Raw genomic sequence first — 21,478 nt, 5'->3', positions numbered from 1 at the left:
AACACTCCACAGACAAAACAAGTGAAAAGCTTTCGCTGCATGATACGTCGACATTCCTGCTTCGATTGAAGGGATAGGAACTGTCAGCGGACAACTTCCGATAAGAGCCAGTTTCTAAAGGAACGTCCACATGATACATCTACATTCCTGCTTTGGTTGCTATGATACTTTTTAAAATGACGAGAATGAAATATGAAATGGCTGCAACGACAAAATATTAGTATAAACGCAGGTGTGTAACCGCCCCTGAGGGTCAGGCATGCACCAAAATCAATAGCCCCCGTCCTTAAGAGTATATTGAATACATTTGCCTATTTCCCGGATGATCCATTCCGAGTTTGGCCTATAGACGATTAACATTTTAAAAAATGGGCGTGGTCGTGAGCTATAAGGCGTTTTCGGTTACTTACAACCGGCGAAGAAAACAGCGTGGAACAAAATGGCGCAGTCCATTTGTAATGCGGGGGAGAACAAGTTCGTAAAGGTAAACAAACCAGTGAATCCATTAACAAAGAAAGGCACGTTCTAATACAAATACTTTATAACAAATAATGCCATACATGGGTATGTTCCCAGTAAAACAATAAATAATATAATAATAAAATATATAATATGATGGGTGTGTTCCCGGACCGTAACAATGTAAATGCCTCTGACCAGGCAAAGGTTCTCTTATATCACACTGCTGAACAGGGCCCTTGAGAGGAACAAAATGTGCGGGGGCGAGACCTCCCCCGCTCTCCTGTCCAACACTAGTCATATCAAGATGATTCGCTACCAGATAGCGATAAAATGAAAACTTTTGTACATACTTATATAAGTTTCAAAGAAACAATAAAAAAATTCATGCATAATTGCCCATTTCAATTTTCAACTTTGATATTCATGGGCCCTATAGACTCTTATGGGCCCTGGGGCGGCGCACCTCCTGCATCACCCGACCCACCCACACCCACCCCTCTTGTGAGGCCTGCTGCTGAATGCATGGTATATACCCAGTATTGATTTGCCCAGTTGGTGCAGAAAAGTAGATCGTAAAACCCTATTTCATTTCGTTAACATTTTATACAAAATGAAATGAAATGAAATGGGGTTTAACGTCCTACTGTTCTGCTCCTATGCTAGGCTAATGAAGACGGGTATACGCCATACAGTGTGCTATGAGGGAAATTTTGCCCGGGCAACGGCACTATCGCCTACTCTTATATCGAATTCCAACTGCCAAGGGATCTTTTATGTGCATTCCAATGTATACACGGGACCTCGGTTTTTCATCTCATCCGAAGGACTATACAGCTGTCCTTGTCAGGCCCTCCATCCTGCCATTTTATACAAGAATAACAAAACACAGAATTGAGGTTATTCAAAAAAATAAAATAAAAACATTTACAAAATAAATATCATTATGTTTTATTTATAGATGAGATCAAAGTGGCACGACATATTTCCAATAAAAATGAAAAATGTACGATTAGACCAAAGCAATTTAATTTGTGGGTCTTCAGAGAGTCTTGACAAATAAACAGCCACACAAGCCTTATCAACAAATGTTTTGTTTAAAATTTTAAAACTTACAAATATGGAAGCAAATGCTTTAAGAAATATTACAAAATATTCTAATAGGTGTTCCTGGCCTGAAGAAAATAAATTATCAATTGGTGTGGCCTTCATATAGCAGACAATAAAACTTAGGCCATACACAAAAATATTCTGGTTTTCAGACAACACTTACTAAAAGAGAGAGAGAGAAATGGGGTTTAAAGTCCACTTGACACAAACTAGGTCATTTCGGGACTAACATATGTTTAATTTTATTTCAATAATTCACTTGCTCGTAGGGGTCTTTAGCAGTGGGAGGAAACCGGAGGACCCGGAGAAAACCCACGAAGTTGGACAGGCGACTCTACTCCTTGTCACGTAATCCTAGTAAAAAATTTTGTATTTTTATTTTGTTAATGCTAGGTTCCCACTGTCGTGTGATGCATTATGGTAGGATTGTCCCTGTTGAGTCCAGAAGCTACTGCGTGCAGATACGTTCGGATATGTTCCGACACGGTCAACACAATTGCTACGACCGACCTCAATATATGACAAGAACCGACATGATCACCACAATTACTTTACGATTAAAACCACGATTTTAATCGTAGCACGAATCATGATAGTGGTGAAACTAGCATAAAGGATCACTACTGGGGTAAATGACTTCTCGTAAACATATTTCGCGACAAAACATTTATCTAATCATATCATTTAGTTCATAGAGAGACACACAGACAGACTGAAATGGGGTTTAACCTCCACTCGACACAGGTAATTTTGGGACTAACACATGGTTCAATTTTTTTTCAATAACTCGGTTGTACGTAGTGGTCTTTAGCAGTGGGAGGAAACCGGAGGACCTGGAGAAAACCCACGAGGTTGGACAGGCGACCCTACTCCTTGTCACGTACAAGTGGGGAATCGAAACCACGCCAGTTGACTCAATGACAGGTCTAATGACATGATTCAACGCGCACGTGCTAACCATTCGGCCATCCAACCCCCTCATTTATTTCATCATGTTGTTTATGGTAACGGATTATCCAGCATTATTTTTGATTGTCAATAACATTTATAAGGGTTCCATACTTGATAAATGAGCCTACCCCACATTTTCTGGAGTCAATGTTTTTATATTTTTTAAATTAAAATGGGCGATGCAGCCCTTTTAAAGTGACCGAGGCTTAGCTGAGAACCAAAATATATATTTTTAATATGGCCTTATAGAAATGCATTTTCTAGAAAGAATTACAGGTTTAGATTACTAGCTCCTTGTCTTCTATTAATTAAATACATCAAATATTAATTAAATCTGACTGTGTTAATCGCTCTATAGATATACTTCTTGCTGGTGTTTTGGGTAAAAATAAAGCTGAAATTTCTTCCACCGTTTTTCCTTTTGTTTCTGGTAACATTACATAGGTAAATAACCAAAAACCAGCGAGCATCACAGCAAAAGGTACGAATGAGTATTCATTTATAGATGACTGAAAGAAAAGAAACAAAGAAGACTCAGTAATCATCATGCCATGCTCTTGCCTCTTGGACATGTGTTATTGTTAATCAACTCTTGGGCATGTGTTATTGTTAATCAACTCTTGGGCATGTGTTATTGTTAATCAACTCTTGGACATGTTTCATTGTTAATCAACTCTTGGACATGTGTTATTGTTAATCAACCCTTGGACATGTGTCATTGTTAATCAACTCTTGGACATGTGTTATTGTTAATCAACTCCTTGGACATGTGTTATTGTTAATCAACTCTTGGACAAGTGTCATTGTTAATCAACCCTTGGACATGTGTCATTGTTAATCAACCCTTGGACATGTGTTATTGTTAATCAACTCTTGGGCATGTGTTATTGTTAAGCAACTCTTTGACATGTGTCGTTATTAATCAACTCTTGGGCATGTGTCATTGTTAATCAACTTTTGGGCATGTGTTTTTGTTAATCAACTCTTGGACATGTGTTATTGTTAATCAACTCTTGGGCATGTGTTATTGTTAATCAACTCTTGGACATGTGTCATTGTTAATCAACTCTTGGACATGTGTCATTGTTAATCAACAACCAAAGACTAATAGTGTACAGGCCCCCCAGGTTCACAAAGCTTTCTCAGACTTAAGTTAAGAATGAAATGAGGTTTAAGGTCCTACTGTCCTGCTCCGACTGGGCTAATGAAGACAGGCATACACAATACACTTATATCGAATTCCAACTGCCAAGGGATCTTTTACATCCATGCCAATGTGTACACGGGACCTCACTTTTTCATTCTATTCAAATGACTAGACAGCAGCTGTCCTTGTCACACCCTCCATCCTGCAACACTGACAAAGGAAACCATGCCGGAAAATCCTGATGAACTTTCTCTGCTGGGTCATTAATGTGTATACGGATGGACATTTTTTTGTTATCCCATTGGTGTGCACGTTAAAGAACCATTGACAGTTGGTATTCCCGATGATCTCTCTCGGCCAATGCAGGGATCGAACATACGACCTCCAGGCTAGAAAGCCAGCGTCTTACTCACTTAGCCACCGTGGCTCCCACTACTAATAGAATAGGTTAGTGTGTGTTCAAAGTTTGATAAAAATATCTCGACCCGGTTTGTTAGATATGCTCCGGAAAAAAATCCCAGGCCGACCAACCAAGCCCATTTCAATATCACTCATTTATTCAGCAGATAAATTTCTAATTAGCAAAAGACATAATCCATCTCTAAGGGCAAGGATACTGTATTTAAATTTAACGTGTACCTGTTGAATAGGTCAGTTTAACATACCTGTTGAATAGGTTAATTTTACATACCTGTAGAATAGGTTAATTTAGGTTAATTTAACATACCTGTAGAAGAGGTTAATTTAACATACCTGTAGAATAGGGAAAACAAAACCAACAACAAAATTTGACAACCAATTAACAAGTACAGCTACACTAACAGCTGCTGTTCGTGGACCCTGTGTAAATAATTCAGCTACAATAAACCATGGTATAGATCCTGAAATAAACATGTTTATCTTTTAATCATTATAATATATTAATTAGATACAAATTTAAATATATGAATATTAATTAGATAGGCCTACAAATCTAAATATATGAATATTAATTAGTTACAAATCTAAATATATGAATATTAATTAGATACAAATTTAAATATATGATTTATTTCAAATAATGGGCAATGTGACAAGCATACATTATTTATACTAGTTGAAATATTGGACCTGCGGGATGTATTTCATTGCAAAGCATGTGTGAGTGTCTGTATTTTAAGTTGTTTAATCGTCTCAAGCTTAAGACATTGCGTAATATATTGAAACATGTCCCTGGTGTTGTTTCAATATATTACTTAATGTCTCGACCTCGACCATTAAACCACACTTAATTCCTCGTTTGTATGTGTCAAGGAGTAGAGTCACTTGTCCAACCTCGTGGGGTTTCTCTCAGTCTCTAGTTTCCTCCCGGTTCTAAAGATCCCAACGCAAAAACGAATTATTGAAATCAATCTGAACCTCATTAAAATACAGATCTATATTTCATTTCGTTTTTTTATACTTTCAATAGCCTACACTACATGACGATCTGACCAGTTTTACTGGAAGGTCGCGTCAGGTGTCATACAAGCGTTTTTTGACCTTATGATGTCGGCCATTGATTAATCAATCAGCGTTGACGTTTCTAGTGGTTTACACAAAGTTCTGTGCACCTTGCGCCAAACATTCGCCGTAATCCGTCACATCATCCAGAACGCAGCTTATATAACAACTCTTCCATATCCTAGTGTAGTAAAGACAAGTAAACGAAATTTTGAACTATAAAAAATCGAAACAAAATAGGATCTGTTTTATAATCAGATTGATGTTAGTCCCAAAAGTGTAATTACCTGGACCAGACGCAAAGGTAATAATATATAGTACAACAGCTGATATACACACAAACGATAACCAATGATATGTGGGCTGAAAAACAAATAAATCAACAATTATACATTTAAATAAAAATCCCCGCTCCCAAGTAATATAATGACATCATCAACATCATCGTTTGATCCAGCAGTTCCACCTCTATTTTTCCAATTAGAGAGAGAGAGAGAGAGAGAGAGAGAGAGAGAAATGGGGTTTAACGTCCACTCGACACAAACTAGGTCATTTCGGGACTAACATATGGTTTAATTTTATTTCAATAATTCGCTTGCGCGTAGGGGTCTTTAGCGGTGGGAGGAAACCAGAGGACCCGGAGAAAACCCACGAGGTTGGACAGGCGACCCTACTCCTTGTCACGTACAACCGGAGGAGATTCGATACCACACCAGTCGACTCAATGACAGACTTTATGATACAGCGCGCGCACGCTAACCATTCAGCCATCCAACCCCCCTCCAATTATAGATTTAATATAATCAACAAAACCCCTGCAGAATCAAAAACTTCACATATAGAACTGGAACATCTAATCTATTTTTGTGATACTAATTATGTTTTTCAGGAGAAAGAGAAATGGGGTTTAACGTCCACTCGACCAAACTATGTCATTTCAATAATTAGGGGTCTTTAGCAGTGGGAGGAAACCATAGGACCAGGAGAAAACCCACGAGGTTGGACAGGCGACCCTACTTCTTGTCACGTACAATCGGAGAATCGAAACTATGCCAATTGACTCAATGACAGACTCAATGATAACCCTTCGGCCATCCAACCCTCCAGTCTGGGTGAAGTACTGGCAAGGAAAATCGACTAAGAAACACCGAGGTTCTGTGTATATGACCCCATACAACTGAACATCAAATTAAGATTAGAACGGAGCCTGCTATCTGGGTAAATTAACCCGATAGCACTGCATGGCGTATATATACATCTTCATTAGCTCAATTTAAAGGACCTAAGTCCGTAACTCAAAATACTCCAAAATCTTCGACATCGAAAACACGAATTATTGGTCAATTTAAATCAACATTGATGATGTAAACTTACCGGGAAAAGATGAGCTTCTGATATCCGATATTTAAGATAAAATAATTTTTTTAACATTGGTACACGAATCGTGTACCATAATGCGCTTCAGCCCCAGTTGAGGGACGAGGCTAGACACATTGCACCAAATCAAATGGAGTTGTGTAGACTAGAATAACTAGACGCTAGAAATTTGCACTCGATTGAGATTGCTGACTTATTTCGCCGAACATAACTGATTTGAAATTGGAGTAAAAACGGAAACCATTAAATGTAAACCACTTTCGTGAATTTCTAGGTCCCAAATGTTAGCGATTTAGCTCCTTTAATGCAGAAAAGTAGAACGTCACAATCCATTCAACAGTACATGATGTTTTGTTTTGTTGATAGAGGATCTGGCAAACAACAGTATCTAGTATTTTGGATGATACGAAAAACCAAAGTCTCATGTACAGGGTTACATGCACGTAAAAGAACAAATGGGAGTTCAATAGAATTGCCACTGCTGAGGCAAAATTTTCCTCATGGCACACTGAATGGTATCTGCCCATCTTCGTAAGCTCATTTGGTGCAGAAAAGTAGGTCTTAACTATCGATTCATTTTTTAAATCCGAAAATCCTTCACTAACCTGAAATATTCTGGATACTGTAAGTAAAATAGTGAATATAAACATTCCGCCTAGTCCTGTTAAATGTAGTGTCCGTCTGCCCAGACGATCCATTAAAAAAGCAGACACTAACGTCATGACTACATTAACCATACTAACTCCTACAGTTGCGTACTCGGCATTATTACTTGACAGCCCAGCAGACGTGAATAAATTAGTAGAGTAATATACAACCTGAAATAAAAACAGATTGCCAGGCAACGACATAAAGTTTGTTCTGATTGTTCTATAATAAAACAGGTTGCCAGGCAACGACATAAAGTTTGTCCTGATTGTTCTATAATAAAACAAGCTGCCAGGCAACGACATTACGTATGGTCTGATTGTTCTATAATAAATAGGTTACCAGTCAACTACATAAAGTATGTCCGACCACACTGTTCTATAATAAAACAGGTTGCCAGGCAACTACATAAAGTATGGCCTTGCTGTTCTATAATAACAGATTCCAGGCAACGACATAAAGTAGAACACCAAACTGTACCCAGTTGCCACACAAGAAAAAGTGTTACATGGTTAAATGGGCTTAAATGTCTACTTGACACAAACTATGTAATTTCAAGACTAACATATGGTACCTGAAAAAGGACGTTGTATTGAACATTTAAAAATTTAACCCTACACCAATGAAAAGGCTGCATCCCTATAAGGCCACACAAAATAAATGTCTTGTTTCTCGGGCAACTGACAGCTGAAACTGTAGGGAGGGAGGGCGGTTTCTTTTTTTTTTTTACTCATTGATGGTGCAAAATAAAATTTGGCTATTGCTGAAAATTGTTGGGGCGGGAGGGCGGTCTTTCTTTTTTTTTTTTTTTAAATGAGAAAGTCATTACTTGTTTACGTTTTTGCTTTCCGTTATATTCAACTTTATTGTACATACTTAAAACATTAACCCAAAATCAAGTCTACTAAAACACTGAGACTGAACACTGACTGAAAGGAAAATAATTTTCCATATTTAATTCACATAATTGAAATTGGTTTAAAATAAAATTCCATACGACTATGTAATAGCCCTCCATAAAGACAACAATATTTTTAAAAACTAAGCCTCTTTCACCAGGTGTATCAAAAATAATAATCATGGTAAACAGTATTTAAAACTAAATCTAGTATCGCCGGTTTATTTATAATTATTTACCAATTCCAACCAATGCATGTCACACCGTGTCATCGGTATTGGAGATTGCCGGAAATACTGTTTCTTGGGATATTCGGTGTGTTTCTCAGGATATTCGGTGTGTTTCTCAGGATATTCGGTGTTCTATCCGGTGTTTATATTGAATGACTATTTAAATCTAACTAACAACTGGTCAGTAAAACCATCAAATCGGTAATCCAATTATTATTTTCCGGATTATCGAAACTACCGTAAATGTGCTAATAATGACCCAGATTCTAAGGTATGCATTATGACGACTATCGTCATCGTATCGTATTCTTAGCTATAATTAATTAACCTGTTCTACGGTTCATTATTTTATCAATAGGATTTTCCAAACAAGGACCGACTGAAGCCGGCAATAATGAGCCGATTACGATCGAATGATTGAAATATTGTCGCCAATGACTTTTAACACGAATCAAATTCTAGTTTATCAGGGGAGGTAATTAATATCACGTGATACAAAATGGAGGTTCTTTCGATATCAATAAAAAAGGCAAATCTGCCAAACATCGCCATTGTTCGGATAAAAAAGACAGCATGTTCATCTGAATCAGTTTTAATACATTTGAATAGATATACATGTATGGCGGATGTAGGTACATGCGGGATATTTTTTTTACGACTTGCTTGTCGATGTGCGGGCGGGCGTTACATATTTATTTTTTTTCATCAAGACTAATAAATAGACTGCACGCGCAACCAATTTTGCGTGCGGGCGGTGCCCGAGAAACAAGTTATTTTATTTGTGTTGCCTAATATTTCTGTTTAACTTTTAATGAAATACGGCCCCTGGTCTGTAAGCTGAATATGTTTTTAAGTTTTTAAAGCATTATTTAAACTATTTTGTCTGTAATTATACTTACAGCATTTACACCTGAGAATTGTTGCGATAATTGTAATATACTGTCATATACACCTGAGAATTGTTGCGATAATTGTAATATATTTACGTAATTTACACCTGAGAATTGTTGCAATTGTTGTAATATACTTACAGCATTTACACCTGAGAATTGTTGTGATAATTGTAAAACTATACTGATGATAAATGGTGTTCGTAGTTCTGGTGTTCGGATTAAATCACCAACAGAAAACTGTAAATATTAAAACAAAGAATTAAATTTATTAAATTTCATATGAAAAACTTCTTAAATGGAAAGTGGAATAAGGTGTTCTAGAGTGGAAATCTTTCATCTGTGTTATTGATTGTTAATCTAAAAAATCAATAATGTGTCAATATCGGTAGGAAGGTTACCTGATATCGTATATACATAAATATTGACTACTCAGAAACACTCACCCTGTCCACTGACATGTCAGCCAATTGTGATAAAAATATAATTTTTGAGATTAGAATTTGAATCTGGTGAATTTTTCTAAGCTTTGTTTATTTTCCATGCCGTCTTGATCCATTACAGTCAATTATTACTCAATTGAGTAGTACTCTTGTTCCACTCAGAACAGAGGGCCTGACAAGGAACAATGTCTAAGTCTTTCGGATGGGATGATAAAAAGGTCCTGTGTACACATAGACACTGTTCGTTTTCAGGTCCTTCATCCTGCAGCACTGACAAGGGGAGGAAACTACGCCGGATAGGTCTAATCCAGAGGAATTTCTCAGCCAACATGGAGAGCGAACCCGAGATCTCCTGGTTAGCGAGTCAATATCACCTTATTTACAGAGTCTCATAGACCACTACATATGTAAAATATATATTACTTTTAAAAACTTGTATCACATACTTTTTTACTGAGTGTTTCTTCCTCGGCTTCAGACCTCATCTCTTCAATCTCGTTATTTATTTCATCTGAGTCTCGGAACCATATTAAAGCTAACAAAAATAATAAATACCATGTAAAGAAAACAACCTGCATTAAAGAGAGAGAGAAATGAGGTTTAACGTGCACTCGTGCTCTCGACACAAACTAGGTCATTTCGGGACTAACATATGGTTCAATTTTATTTCAACAATTCACTTGCGCGTAGGGGTCTTTAGCAGTGGGAGGAAACCGGAGGACCCGGAGAAAACCCACGAGGTGGGACAGAAGACCTTACTCCTTGTCACGTACAACCGGGGAATTGAAATGATGCCAGTTGAATCAATGACAAACTTTATGATACAGAGCGCATGAGCTACTCATTCGGCCATCCAACCCCCATAAGCTGAATCAAAATTATGGAGATAATTCTTTGTAGATTTCAGACATGAATTGAATCAAATGAGCTTTAATGTCCTAATTTTCTGCACCAATTCAACAAATGAAGACAGACTTACGCCATACCGTTAGCCATGTGGGCCCAAACAGTGGCACTAGGTCCTATTGTTATTTCAAATTCCAACTGTCAAGGGTTCTTTTACGTGCACACCAAGATTTAAATTCTAAAATACAACTATGACACTACCAGCAATAGCAAGTACAAGCATAGGCCTATGATACAGACAAGTAACCGAGCATGACGAGATCATAGTCATCTTGGAATTGTGATGTCATATCCAAAATTGATGTCTGCAATTGTCCAAGGAACAAACATGCCAAGTTTCATGAAGATCGTACTTGAATTGACTGAGCCTAAGGCTCTTTTCGAAGAGAGTCACCCCCAAGAATAAGAACAACAGTTCCCAGTCCCAAAATGTACTATTTACCTTTCCTTGCGGCTTGCTCATCATGTTTTGTTAACATGAGATATCTGGGACTTTCACAACAAAATGTTAAAACACATAGTTGATATATAACTGGTACTAATGTTAAAGCTGAGGAAAAAGAAAAAAAACAAATCAGATTATAAAAAGAGTTTAAAGCGAGAATTTCAAATTTTCTAAGAAAGTCAAAACATAATTATTTCTATGTCTTTTGCTCAATAGGTTATCAAATCACTATTATACGATCATGGGCATTATTTCCCACCCTTAAAAATCTATGAAACAGAAAATAACAACACAATTACCTCCCCTGTTTTGCTATTGACAACATGGGGCAGCCATTTTCCAACGTTGGAATTTGAAGTTAAAAATAATATTTTTGCCAATTTCTCAGCTGGCAATAGCGAATTATAGGATTAATAGGATTATTCTCTAACAAGGTAGGACTGTTTATGGATACCATCTATTTTAAGGCTTTATTTTAATACATTTTAAAAATATAAATTGAAAATTTGTAATGTCCGCTTTAAGGTCCATGATTCGCTATAAATCAAGAGTTTTTAGTTATTCACATGACCATCAATAATTGATGGTCCTCCATACCTCGTTTCAATCTGATTAAAATACAGATCTATATTTCATTTTGGTTTTTTTATACTTTTGATGGCCTACACTACATGTACATGAAGATCTGATCGGTTGTACTGGGAGGTTGCGCCAGGTGTCATATGTGCGGCTTTTGGCCCTATGACGTCAGACATTGATTAATCAATCAGCGTTGACATTTCTAGGAGTTTACCCACAGTTCCGCGCAGAGCACGCCAAGAACTCGCTGTAACAGAACGTTTCATTGGCTAAAACAAAATTTTTAACTATAAAAAACGAAACGAAATAGGATCTGTGTTTTAATTGGATTGTTTGATGTGGTCTAAAGAACAACAGTTATAGATTGTTTCAGTCTGTCCAGGTATGTACCAGTGTAAATACATCACTTTTCTCTAATTATTATCAACCAACTGGAGTAGTCACTATCTACAGGTAACAAGTGTTGCCTAAAAGATTAATAAACTGAGGTAGTCACTATCTACAGGTACCAAGTGCTGCCTAAGGATTAATAAACTGGGGTAGTCACTATCTACAGGTACCAAGTGTTGTCTAAAGGATAAATAAACTGAGGTAGTCACTATCTACAGGTACCACGTGCTAAAGGATTAAACGATAGAAATATAAAAAGACTTACCTAATACTAGCGGCCATAGTTCATCTGTGCCTAATATATAATCTAATCCTAAAACTTGAGATATAACAATTCCTATTGTAATAGCTAATTGATTAAAAGTTCCTGCGAATCCCCGTAATTCTATTGGCGCTATCTCAGACAGATATAACGGAACAATACCAGTATTTATTCCTGGAAATATACAATATACAAACATTTCATCTAATCTTTAAATCTACAGTCAATTAAAAGCAGGTGGATAAGCCGCAGCCTGAACAAAATTCTCCTCCCTAAAACTTTTCTTTATGAAAGTTTGGAATTGGACTAATCTGATCTGATATTTCAATTAGGGAGCTTAGTAAGGCATTGGCTAGCTAACTCAAAATTTTCTGGCATGAATGTCCCTTGTAAAAGTGCAGACATGCACATAAATCCAGCGGTTGCCAGGCAAAATACACCCATATTTTGCAAGAGATGGATAGCGAGCAAGCTAAAAACAAACGTGATTTTTCGTACAATCATTGGGATATAAAAATATATTGTAAGTTTCATCAAAATCGGATGAAAATTGTGACCTCAAGGCTCAAGAGTGTCCACAAGCTAAAACTTGATATTTCGTACAATCAGCGGCTATATAATCCATGAAGTTATGGTCCGATACATGCCAATATGGAAAAGAACCGATATCTTTGGGAGATAGACCTATATTTCAAGTTTCTTCAAAATCAGATAAATATTGTGACCTGTAGAGTGTCCACAATCAAATTGTGGACGGACGGACAAGGATGACAGCATAATACGTCCACATGAAAATGTGAAACTTCCAATCAGTAGAAACAGGACACACAAACCAAATACAGACGGTTTGATGGGATCAATTTTGACTGAGTCAAAATGATGCATTTGATATTCAGATAAGTAGATATAAAATAATTAATAGAATACAATATAAAAAAAAAACCATAGTTTTATCCAACGTTTCGTCAGTAAAAATACTAACTTCTTCAGGGATGAAGAACTAAATTCAAAATGACTGGAAGTCAGTTATGACAACATAGGAAGTTATGACATCGTGGGAGTGATGACATCATAGAATAGATACATAACGTGAAAGGTTAGCTTAACTAAAACTTAGGTAAAATTTTACAAGTAAGGAAAACTTATGCATGATTATGAATGACTCATTTAAAATGTGGGCGTATAAAACACTTGATAGTTAGAATTCTAGTGCTGTTCAGGTAAAATTTTCCTTATAGCACACTGTATGGCATATGCCTGTCTTCATTAACCCAGTCGGCAGTCGGGGCAAAAAAGTAGGACGTTAAACTCCATTTCAATTCATTTTGAAACTTAAAGTAAATAGGTATTTATGCATCATAGGGAACTAATTGTTTTCTTGTACATTTTCCTGGTCAGATTAGAAATTGAAAATAGGACATTCACTATGCATTAATAAAATAACTATTCTGCAACGACTGGGCTAATGAAGACAGATTCTTAAAATATAGAGACAATCAAGTTTTGGGAGTAAGCTGAACAAATAATTGTTTTAAATTTATACCTTACCTGCGTTAATTCCACATACAAATCTTCCAGCAATCAACATCTCATACGAATCAGCCATTTTAGAAAAGCCCAACAGACCTGCAGCTATTACTGCTATAACATTGTTACGTAATAAAGCACCTTTCCTAATAAATAACACAAAAAGAAGCATTAATTAAAACTTGTGCCTGGTTCCCACTGTCGTGTGATGCATTACAATAAGATTGTCCCTACTGAGTCCACGATCTGGTACGTGCAGATACATTCGGATAAGTTTTGAAACGATCAACACAATTGCCACGACTGACCTCAATATATGATAAGACCAGATAGGATCACCACGATTACTCCATGATTAAAACCATGATTTCAATCACAGCACGAATCGTCATAGTGGGAACATAGCATAAGACATAAAGACAGAGAGCGAGAATCGTCTACATGGGGACAGCAGTGTTACATCACTAATCGCAGATTTCGAAAGATTCTCATCTTAAATAATGAATGAAATGAAATGGGTTTTAACATCCTGCTGTTCTACCCGAACTGGGCTAATGAAGACTGGCATATGCCATACAGTGTGCTTTGAGAGAAATTATGCCTGAACAGTGACTCCACAGCTTACTCCATTTGAAATCTAACTGTCAAGCCAATGTGTACACGAGACCTCAGGTTTGTTGTCCCATCCGAATGACAAGACAGCTGTCCTTGTTAGACCCAACGTCCTGCACCCTTGACATCTTAGAGAATAGGATCAATTTAAAAAAGATGAACTGTAGTTTGTTTTCTGAGAGAATTTGACGGACAATTTGCCTCCACATATTTTCCTACTTTGTGTATTCAAGTGTTTTACATCTTCGACTACAGAGAAAGTTTGTGGCACAGGTATGTTTTTAAGACAAGCATGTGGTAATTCTTATTTCAACATTTGCATGTGCAATAAAGTTGAAGTAATGCGTACACAAAAAGACCTTGTTTTTTTGTACCATTTAAACCACTAGGTACCTATTCCTTGGTTCGCTAACCTGGAGATCCCGTGTACGATCCCTGCTTTGGCCGAGAAAGTTCATCAGGATTTTCCGACAAGGTTTCTCCTTGTCAGTGGTGCAGGACAGGGGCCTGACATCGGACAAAAACCCTGAGGTCCCATGTACACATTGGCTGGCACGTTAAAGATCCCTTGGCAGTTGGAATTCGATATAAGAGTAGACTGTAGTCTCGCTGTCAAGGCAAAATTTCACATATAGCACACTGTTTGACCCAATTCATGAGCCCAGTCGGAGAAGAACAGTAGGATTTTGAAAAATCCTGAAGTTTTCATCAGCTGACAGCTTCTGGTCATTTGTTCAGTACCCTGACTGCTTAAAAATAATCAAGTTTCACAAATATGGTATCCATGCTGACCTACACTGTTCCAGGGTATCTTCTATCCATTATACATTTACTAAGAAGTTTATTCGTCGCAGTCTTGGAATTAAATTTCACAAAACTTAAATATAATTAAATATAATTAGTGTAATGTTTTGAAATTAAAATTTTTCAAGTATTTTATAGATCATACCTGCCGAATTTGTTGCTCCAGTAACCAGCACTAACTCCACCAATCATACCACCGACAGCATACATAGCAACAGTTAACGCCCATAGCAACGTTAATAAACTATCCTCTATATATTTACCTTCTTTTCTATGGTAAGATTCGTTATAAAAACTCTTCATTACCTGGAGATAAAATTATATTATACATTGTTCCACCCTTTCTATTGTTAGATCGATCCCTGCATTGGCCAAGAAAGTTCATCGAGATTTTCCGACGTGGTTTCCACTTGTCAGTGGTGCAGGACGGAGGACCTGACAAAGACAGTTGTTTAGTCATTCAGATTGGACGAAGAGCCAAGGTCCTGTGTATACATTGACCTGCACATAAAAGATCCCTTGGCAGTTGGAATTCGATATAAGAGTAGGCCATAGTGCCGCTGCCCGGGCAAAATTTCCCTCATAGCACACTGAATGACGTAGCAGAACAGTAGGATGTTAAACCCCATTTCATTTCATTGTAAGATCCATTAAAAACAATTTTCAGATATGGCTTATCCTTGTCAGTAGTGCAGGACGGAGGGCCTGGCATGTACCAGCATCTAGTTGTTCAGATTAGAAAAAAGATAGGTTGCCAGGCAACAAAACATACGCCCACAGTAGCTAAATCGTCCTGGCAGTCAACAAGAGTTGTCCCATATTTTTAATTTTTGGTAATGAAACATTTATAATACACTAAAATCTGATTATAAATTTAAAGTCATTCGGATATTAACTTTGGCCTCTAGAGCGTCCACAAGATTTTTCAAAGTGATCAAGGGCCATAACTCTGGCAGTAATTATCGCAAATCGCTGAAAATCAAAAGACTTCTTCGTCTCATGACCGTAAACACTGTGTACAAATTTAAAGTCAATCGGATATTAACTTTGACCTCTAGAGTGTCCACAAGATATTTCAAAGTGATTAAGGGCCATAACTCTGGCAGTAATTATCGGAAATCGCTGAAAATCAATAGGCTTCTTCGTCTCATGATCTTAAACACTGTGTATAAATTTAAAGTCAATCAGATATCAACTTTGGCCTCTATAGAGTCCACAAGATTTTTCAAAGTGATCAAGGGCCATAACTCTGGCAGTAAAAATCAATAGGTTTCTTCGTCTCATGACCTTAAACACTGTGTATGAATTTAAAGCCAATGGGATATTAACTTTGGCCTGTAGAGCGTCCACAAGATTTTTTGAAGTGATCAAGGGCCTTAACTCTGGCAGTAATTATCGGAAATTGCTGAAAATCAATAGGATTCTTCGTCTCATGACCTTAAACACTGTGTATAAATTTAAAGTCAATCGGATATTAACTTTGGCCTCTATAGCGTCCACAAGATTTTTCAAAGTGATCAAGGGCCATAACTCTGGCAATAATTATCGGAAATTGCTAAAAATCAATAGGCTTCTTTGTCCCATGACCTTAAACACTGTGTATGAATTTCAAGTCAATCGGATATTAACTTTGACCTCTAGAGCGTCCACAAGATTTTTTGAAGTGATCAAGGGCCATAACTTTGGCAGTAATTATCGGAAATCGCTGAAAATCAATAGGATTCTTCGTCACATGACCTTAAACACTGTGTATAAATTTAAGATCAATCGGATATTAACTTTTGCCTCTAGAGCGTCCACAAGATTTTTTGAAGTGATCAAGGGCCATAACTCTTGCAGTAATCATCGGAAATCGCTGAAACTCAATAGGCTTCTTCCTCTTAAGACCTTAAACACTGTGTATAAATTTAAAGTCAATCGGATATGAACTTTAGCCTCTAGAGCGTCCACAATTGCTTGTGGACGCCGGACCGACAGACCGACGGACGGGGGCGACGACAATATACAACCACATTTAAATGTGGGCGTATAAAAAACTGAGGTCCCATGTACACACTGTTGTGGACATAAAAGAACATTTAACAGTTATAATTCAAAATAAGTTCCCATAGCATATATGACAGTTTTCATTAGCCTGACTAGCACAGAAAAGTATGATTATTGCCTCAAGATCACATTGGAAAGTCCTCTGACAGTAAACATAATTAAAATAATATTTTTACCAACAACACCAAGATTGTAACATAATTAAAAATAGTATTTTTACCACTTCTGGGGAGTTGACAACACCAAGATTGTAACCAAATTGAAAAGAGGATCCTAGTGTACATGCTGCTATTGCTAATATCAACTGTTTGGTAAAACCCTGGAAAAAAAAACAAAGTACATGTATATAAAATATACAAAATATCTACATATAGATTTAAAGATACATTATGTAAGTCCAACCTCGTGGGTTTTCTCTGGGTCCTCCGGTTTCCTCCTACTGCTAAAGATCCCTACGTGCAAGCGAATTAATGAAATAAAATTGAACCATATGTTAGTCCAGAAATGACCTAGTTTGTGTCATGTAGGCATTAAACCCTATTTCTCTCCTTCTCTCTCACATATCTAAAAATCTATTACCTTCAAATTACTTTACTTTATAAGAATTACACTTTATTTTGAGCGAATTTATGCCTGTTTGAAGATGTAGCAGAGACTTTTAAATCTCCTGGATGGTTAAAATCCTTTACCGTCTCAGCCATCTGATGATCTAGAGAGTTGGTTATAGGCTCGTTGTGTTAATAAATGTCTAAATAATAATTTATATAACAAAAGAAAGACCTCCCACAGGCAGATTTAGCTCTTACATAATGTGTATGTTTAATATATAAAGATAATTTTCTCAACATATTGGTGTGCACGTAGAAAATAACCCTGACAGTTGAAATTCAGAGTCAGTAGCACAGCTGTCCTGGCAAAAATTTCCATCATATTCATAACACACGATGTTAAGCCCCATTTTTATTATTCTAATTTTCAAAATTGTTACTGATATGCATTTAATTGTATCAAAAAAATTCAGACACAGAGTCAGTATATGCTCGGTCATGAACCTTTGTAACATTATCATCTAGGTTAACATACATTTCCGTCAAGTTTATCTAATTTTATTCATTTTTTTTTTTTTAAATATTCATTGATGATTACATTTCAGTTACATGTTTACAGAAGTAAACGCATCTTTTATTTTTTTTACACATTTGTAAACTATTTTGTGAATTGTCTTAAATTTAGCCCAAATAATATAATTTCCTTTAGCTTTACTTTTGATAATTAAACAAACATTTTGCAAGAGCTAAATCTGCCTATTGCAGGTCTTTCTTTAGGCCTGAAATGTTATCTAAATTATTAATTAGACATTAATTAACCTATCCAGACCATAATCAACTCTCAATGTCATCGCTAGCCTGTGATATTTACTGGGTTAGAATCCCATTTGCTGCTCCACTTTCATTCTTAATTTAATCTTGAAATGGACTATGTTTTTATCGTACCGACTTTAGTAATTATGATCGAGGTTAGGCCGAAAATTCAATCGCTAAAATCTTGGTTCAGAGTGGATCAATTTTACTGAAATTTTTAGCAAATTCCCTTTACATTATATAGTTTTTAACTATTATAGTGAGAACTGCCAGCTCTTTATCTAATCTCCCATAATGTATCTTTAAGTCATCACGTTATTTTAAAGGCCCAGCATTACAGATTTCTCCCACACAATCAACAGTAATTATAAATAAATGGAAACAGTTTACTGAATGGTCTTGAATTCAGTCAAATGGTCCAACATGTCAGAATAAAAGTTACAGATCTAGCTAGTTAAAGACCTAAACAATTAAAAGTCCTTTTATTTTTAAAAAACTGTATCCAAAATTATTGAAATCGATCAATATTTATGGTCAATTTAAGTTTACTTTGTTTTCTATTGAATTCACTCTGCCATCTTTATCTTTCTTAGGTAAATATAACGAGATAATAATTGTAGGGCCTATACTATCTTTTTTTCATACATACAAGCTCATTCTTTATGAAGACCTTTAAGATATTTAATTAGAAGTGCTTAATTAAATAATATCAAGTCTAGTCCTACATATTAAAATAATACAAACTGTCTTTCGATATAATTGTGAACTATTTGGCTTGGTTTGCCTTTAAATAAACAATAAATTTTTTTACTAAACTGTACCGAATCCATTTTGGTGTTGCTTGTCATTTCAATGCTTCTCTTTCCACAGACTAGATAAGTTGATAAGAAAACTGACCAAATGGGCTACATATATTTTCTAAATATTTTTATATTTCATATATATACGTTGTTCTCTCCCATACAATAAAAAAAAGACAAAATGTCATATGATGATTCTTATAAAATTAGCTTGCTCGAGGTTGAAGTTTCACTGATATTATAATTATTTTATGACGTCTTTTACACCCTCTCCACGTTTGCTGTTTCTCCGTGTTATTTTACTATTTTTGTTTCCTGCTTTATGTCAAACTTCTGTGTTTATAAATGAAGTGGAGTCAAGCATGCAAGACCCCATGATAACTATTGTAACACACCTTTTGTATTTTGGAGGGTGATTAAGATTATATAATATTATAATGCACATTTAAATTAATACAATTGCACAGGTTTTTTCTTATTTAAAAATCTTTTTATAATTAGAGCTCGTGACATCCGAAAATGAATCATGTGCCATTAATCATCTCATAATCATGTTTTAATTCAACATCAAAAGCTATCTAACTGTGAAGCTCTTAAAACACATTTGACATTTGCAGATTAGAGTTGTTTTTTGGGAGTTTTTTTACATGTTTTTTAAACGCAGAAAGATCATTCAATAATTGAATGAATGAGTAAAAGACATACTTATTGACAGAAATGTAACATAAACAATGAAATAAATATATATTACCTTCGGCGTTGTCGCAGATTTCGGTTCCTTTACAATAGCATAATCTACCTCTCTTATGGAAATACTGCCACTGCGGTCGTATAATAGTGGCTCTGTGTCATCCGCCATTTTGCTCAGTTTTGTTGGGTCACATGACTTTTCATTCACGTGATAAAGTACACTCGTCTCCAGACCACGCCCTCTTTCTTTGACTTCTAATAAACTTATAGTTATATCGGGTTCGGGTTTGTGTAACTCAGCCTCTTTTAGATCGCGTTAAAAGTAATGAAATGAAATGAAATGAAATGAAATGGGGTTTAACGTCCTACTGTTTTGCTCCGAACTGGGCATACGCCGTACAGTGTGCTATGAGGGAAATTTTGCCCGGACAGCGGCACTATAGGCCTACTATACTCATATCGAATTCCAACTGTCCAGGGATCTTTTACGTGCACGCCAATGTGTACACGGGGCCTCGGTTTTTCGTCTCATCCGAATGACTAGACAGCTGTCCTTGCCAGGCCCTCCGTCCTGAATCACTGACAAGGGGGAACCACGCCGGAAAATCTGGATGAACTTTCGGGTTAAAAGTCATTTAAACTTATTTTCAATAGTTGAATAGATTAGATTAAGGTTTTTTTTCTGATTATAAACTTAATTTACAGTGAGTTCCCCTCCACCCCCAGCCCTACAAACATTTTTATTGTTAAATTTGTGTACCGTCAGTCATTTTGAATATATCGACTGGCGTGGTTTCGAATCCCCGGTTGTACGTGACAAGGAGTAGGATCGCCCGTCCAACCTCGTGGGTTTTCTCCGGGCCCTCCGGTTTCCTCCCACTGCTAAAGACCTTACGCGCAAACGAACTATTGAAATAAAATTAAACCATATGTTAGTCCCGAAATGACCTAGTTTGTGTCGAGTGGACGTTAAACCCCATTTCTCTCTCTCTCTCTTTCTCATTTTGAATATCTTTTAACTACCCGATGAATATACGGGCTCGTTCTCTGCCACAGTGGCTCAGTGGGTAGGACGTTGGCTCGCTAACCTAGATGTCGAGTGTTCGATCCCTACGCTGCATTGACCGAAAAAGGTCACCGGTTTTTGGCACTGGTGCAGGACAGAGGGCTTGTCAAGGGACAATGTATAGTCGTTCGAATGGGACGAAAAACCGAGGTGAAGTGCACACATTGGCGTGCACATAAAAGATACCTTGGCAGTTGGAATTCGTTATAAGATTAGGCCTTAGTGCCGCTGTCCGGGCAAAATTTTACTCATAGCACACTGTATGGCGTATCCTCCTTTCCAACACTATAGCCATATCTAGATGATTCAGTTGCACTATAGGGCCTATATTCTTTGAGGAATCAAAAATCTTTTT

At 36.6% G+C, this 21,478-nt stretch overlaps 1 protein-coding gene across 3 annotated transcripts; it reads right to left on the bottom strand.

Moving 5' to 3' along the window:
* Nucleotides 1-1,353: 1,353 nt before the first annotated feature.
* On the bottom strand, nucleotides 1,354-20,263 carry LOC126827131 (glucose transporter type 1). 3 transcript variants are annotated; one of them, XM_050556350.2, is made up of 12 exons: nucleotides 20,119-20,263; nucleotides 17,427-17,525; nucleotides 15,306-15,466; nucleotides 13,766-13,890; nucleotides 12,221-12,391; nucleotides 10,984-11,091; nucleotides 10,082-10,170; nucleotides 9,334-9,432; nucleotides 7,132-7,344; nucleotides 5,437-5,512; nucleotides 4,421-4,548; nucleotides 1,354-3,029 (listed from the first exon to the last, which is right to left on the bottom strand). In XM_050556350.2, the coding sequence occupies exons 1-12, from the start codon at nucleotides 20,224-20,226 to the stop codon at nucleotides 2,838-2,840; spliced, it is 1,569 nt and encodes a 522-aa protein (XP_050412307.1). In that variant the 5' UTR covers nucleotides 20,227-20,263; the 3' UTR covers nucleotides 1,354-2,837. The 3 variants fall into 3 exon arrangements, with proteins under 3 accessions (XP_050412307.1, XP_050412312.1, XP_050412313.1); XM_050556355.2 differs by lacking the exon at nucleotides 20,119-20,263 and adding an exon at nucleotides 19,389-19,593; XM_050556356.2 differs by lacking the exon at nucleotides 20,119-20,263 and adding an exon at nucleotides 19,384-19,586.
* Nucleotides 20,264-21,478: the final 1,215 nt, after the last annotated feature.

The sequence above is a fragment of the Patella vulgata genome, chromosome 7 (genome assembly GCF_932274485.2).
Source record: "Patella vulgata chromosome 7, xgPatVulg1.2, whole genome shotgun sequence".
Taxonomy (NCBI): Eukaryota; Metazoa; Mollusca; class Gastropoda; family Patellidae; genus Patella; species Patella vulgata.
The sequence above is the reverse complement of the archived record's forward strand: the minus strand, read 5'-3'. Positions and strand labels throughout refer to the sequence as shown.

Excerpts from the sequence above, each read along its gene's own strand:
- LOC126827131 (XM_050556350.2), bottom strand. The coding sequence starts at position 20,226 with ATGGCGGATGACACAGAGCCACTATTATACGACCGCAGTGGCAGTATT. Across the intron at positions 13,891-15,305 it reads TGGAGCAACAAATTCGGCAG|GAAAGGTGCTTTATTACGTA; the intron begins GTATGATCTATA and ends GTTATTTATTAG. Across the intron at positions 4,549-5,436 it reads TACCTTTGCGTCTGGTCCAG|GATCTATACCATGGTTTATT; the intron begins GTAATTACACTT and ends TGTTTATTTCAG.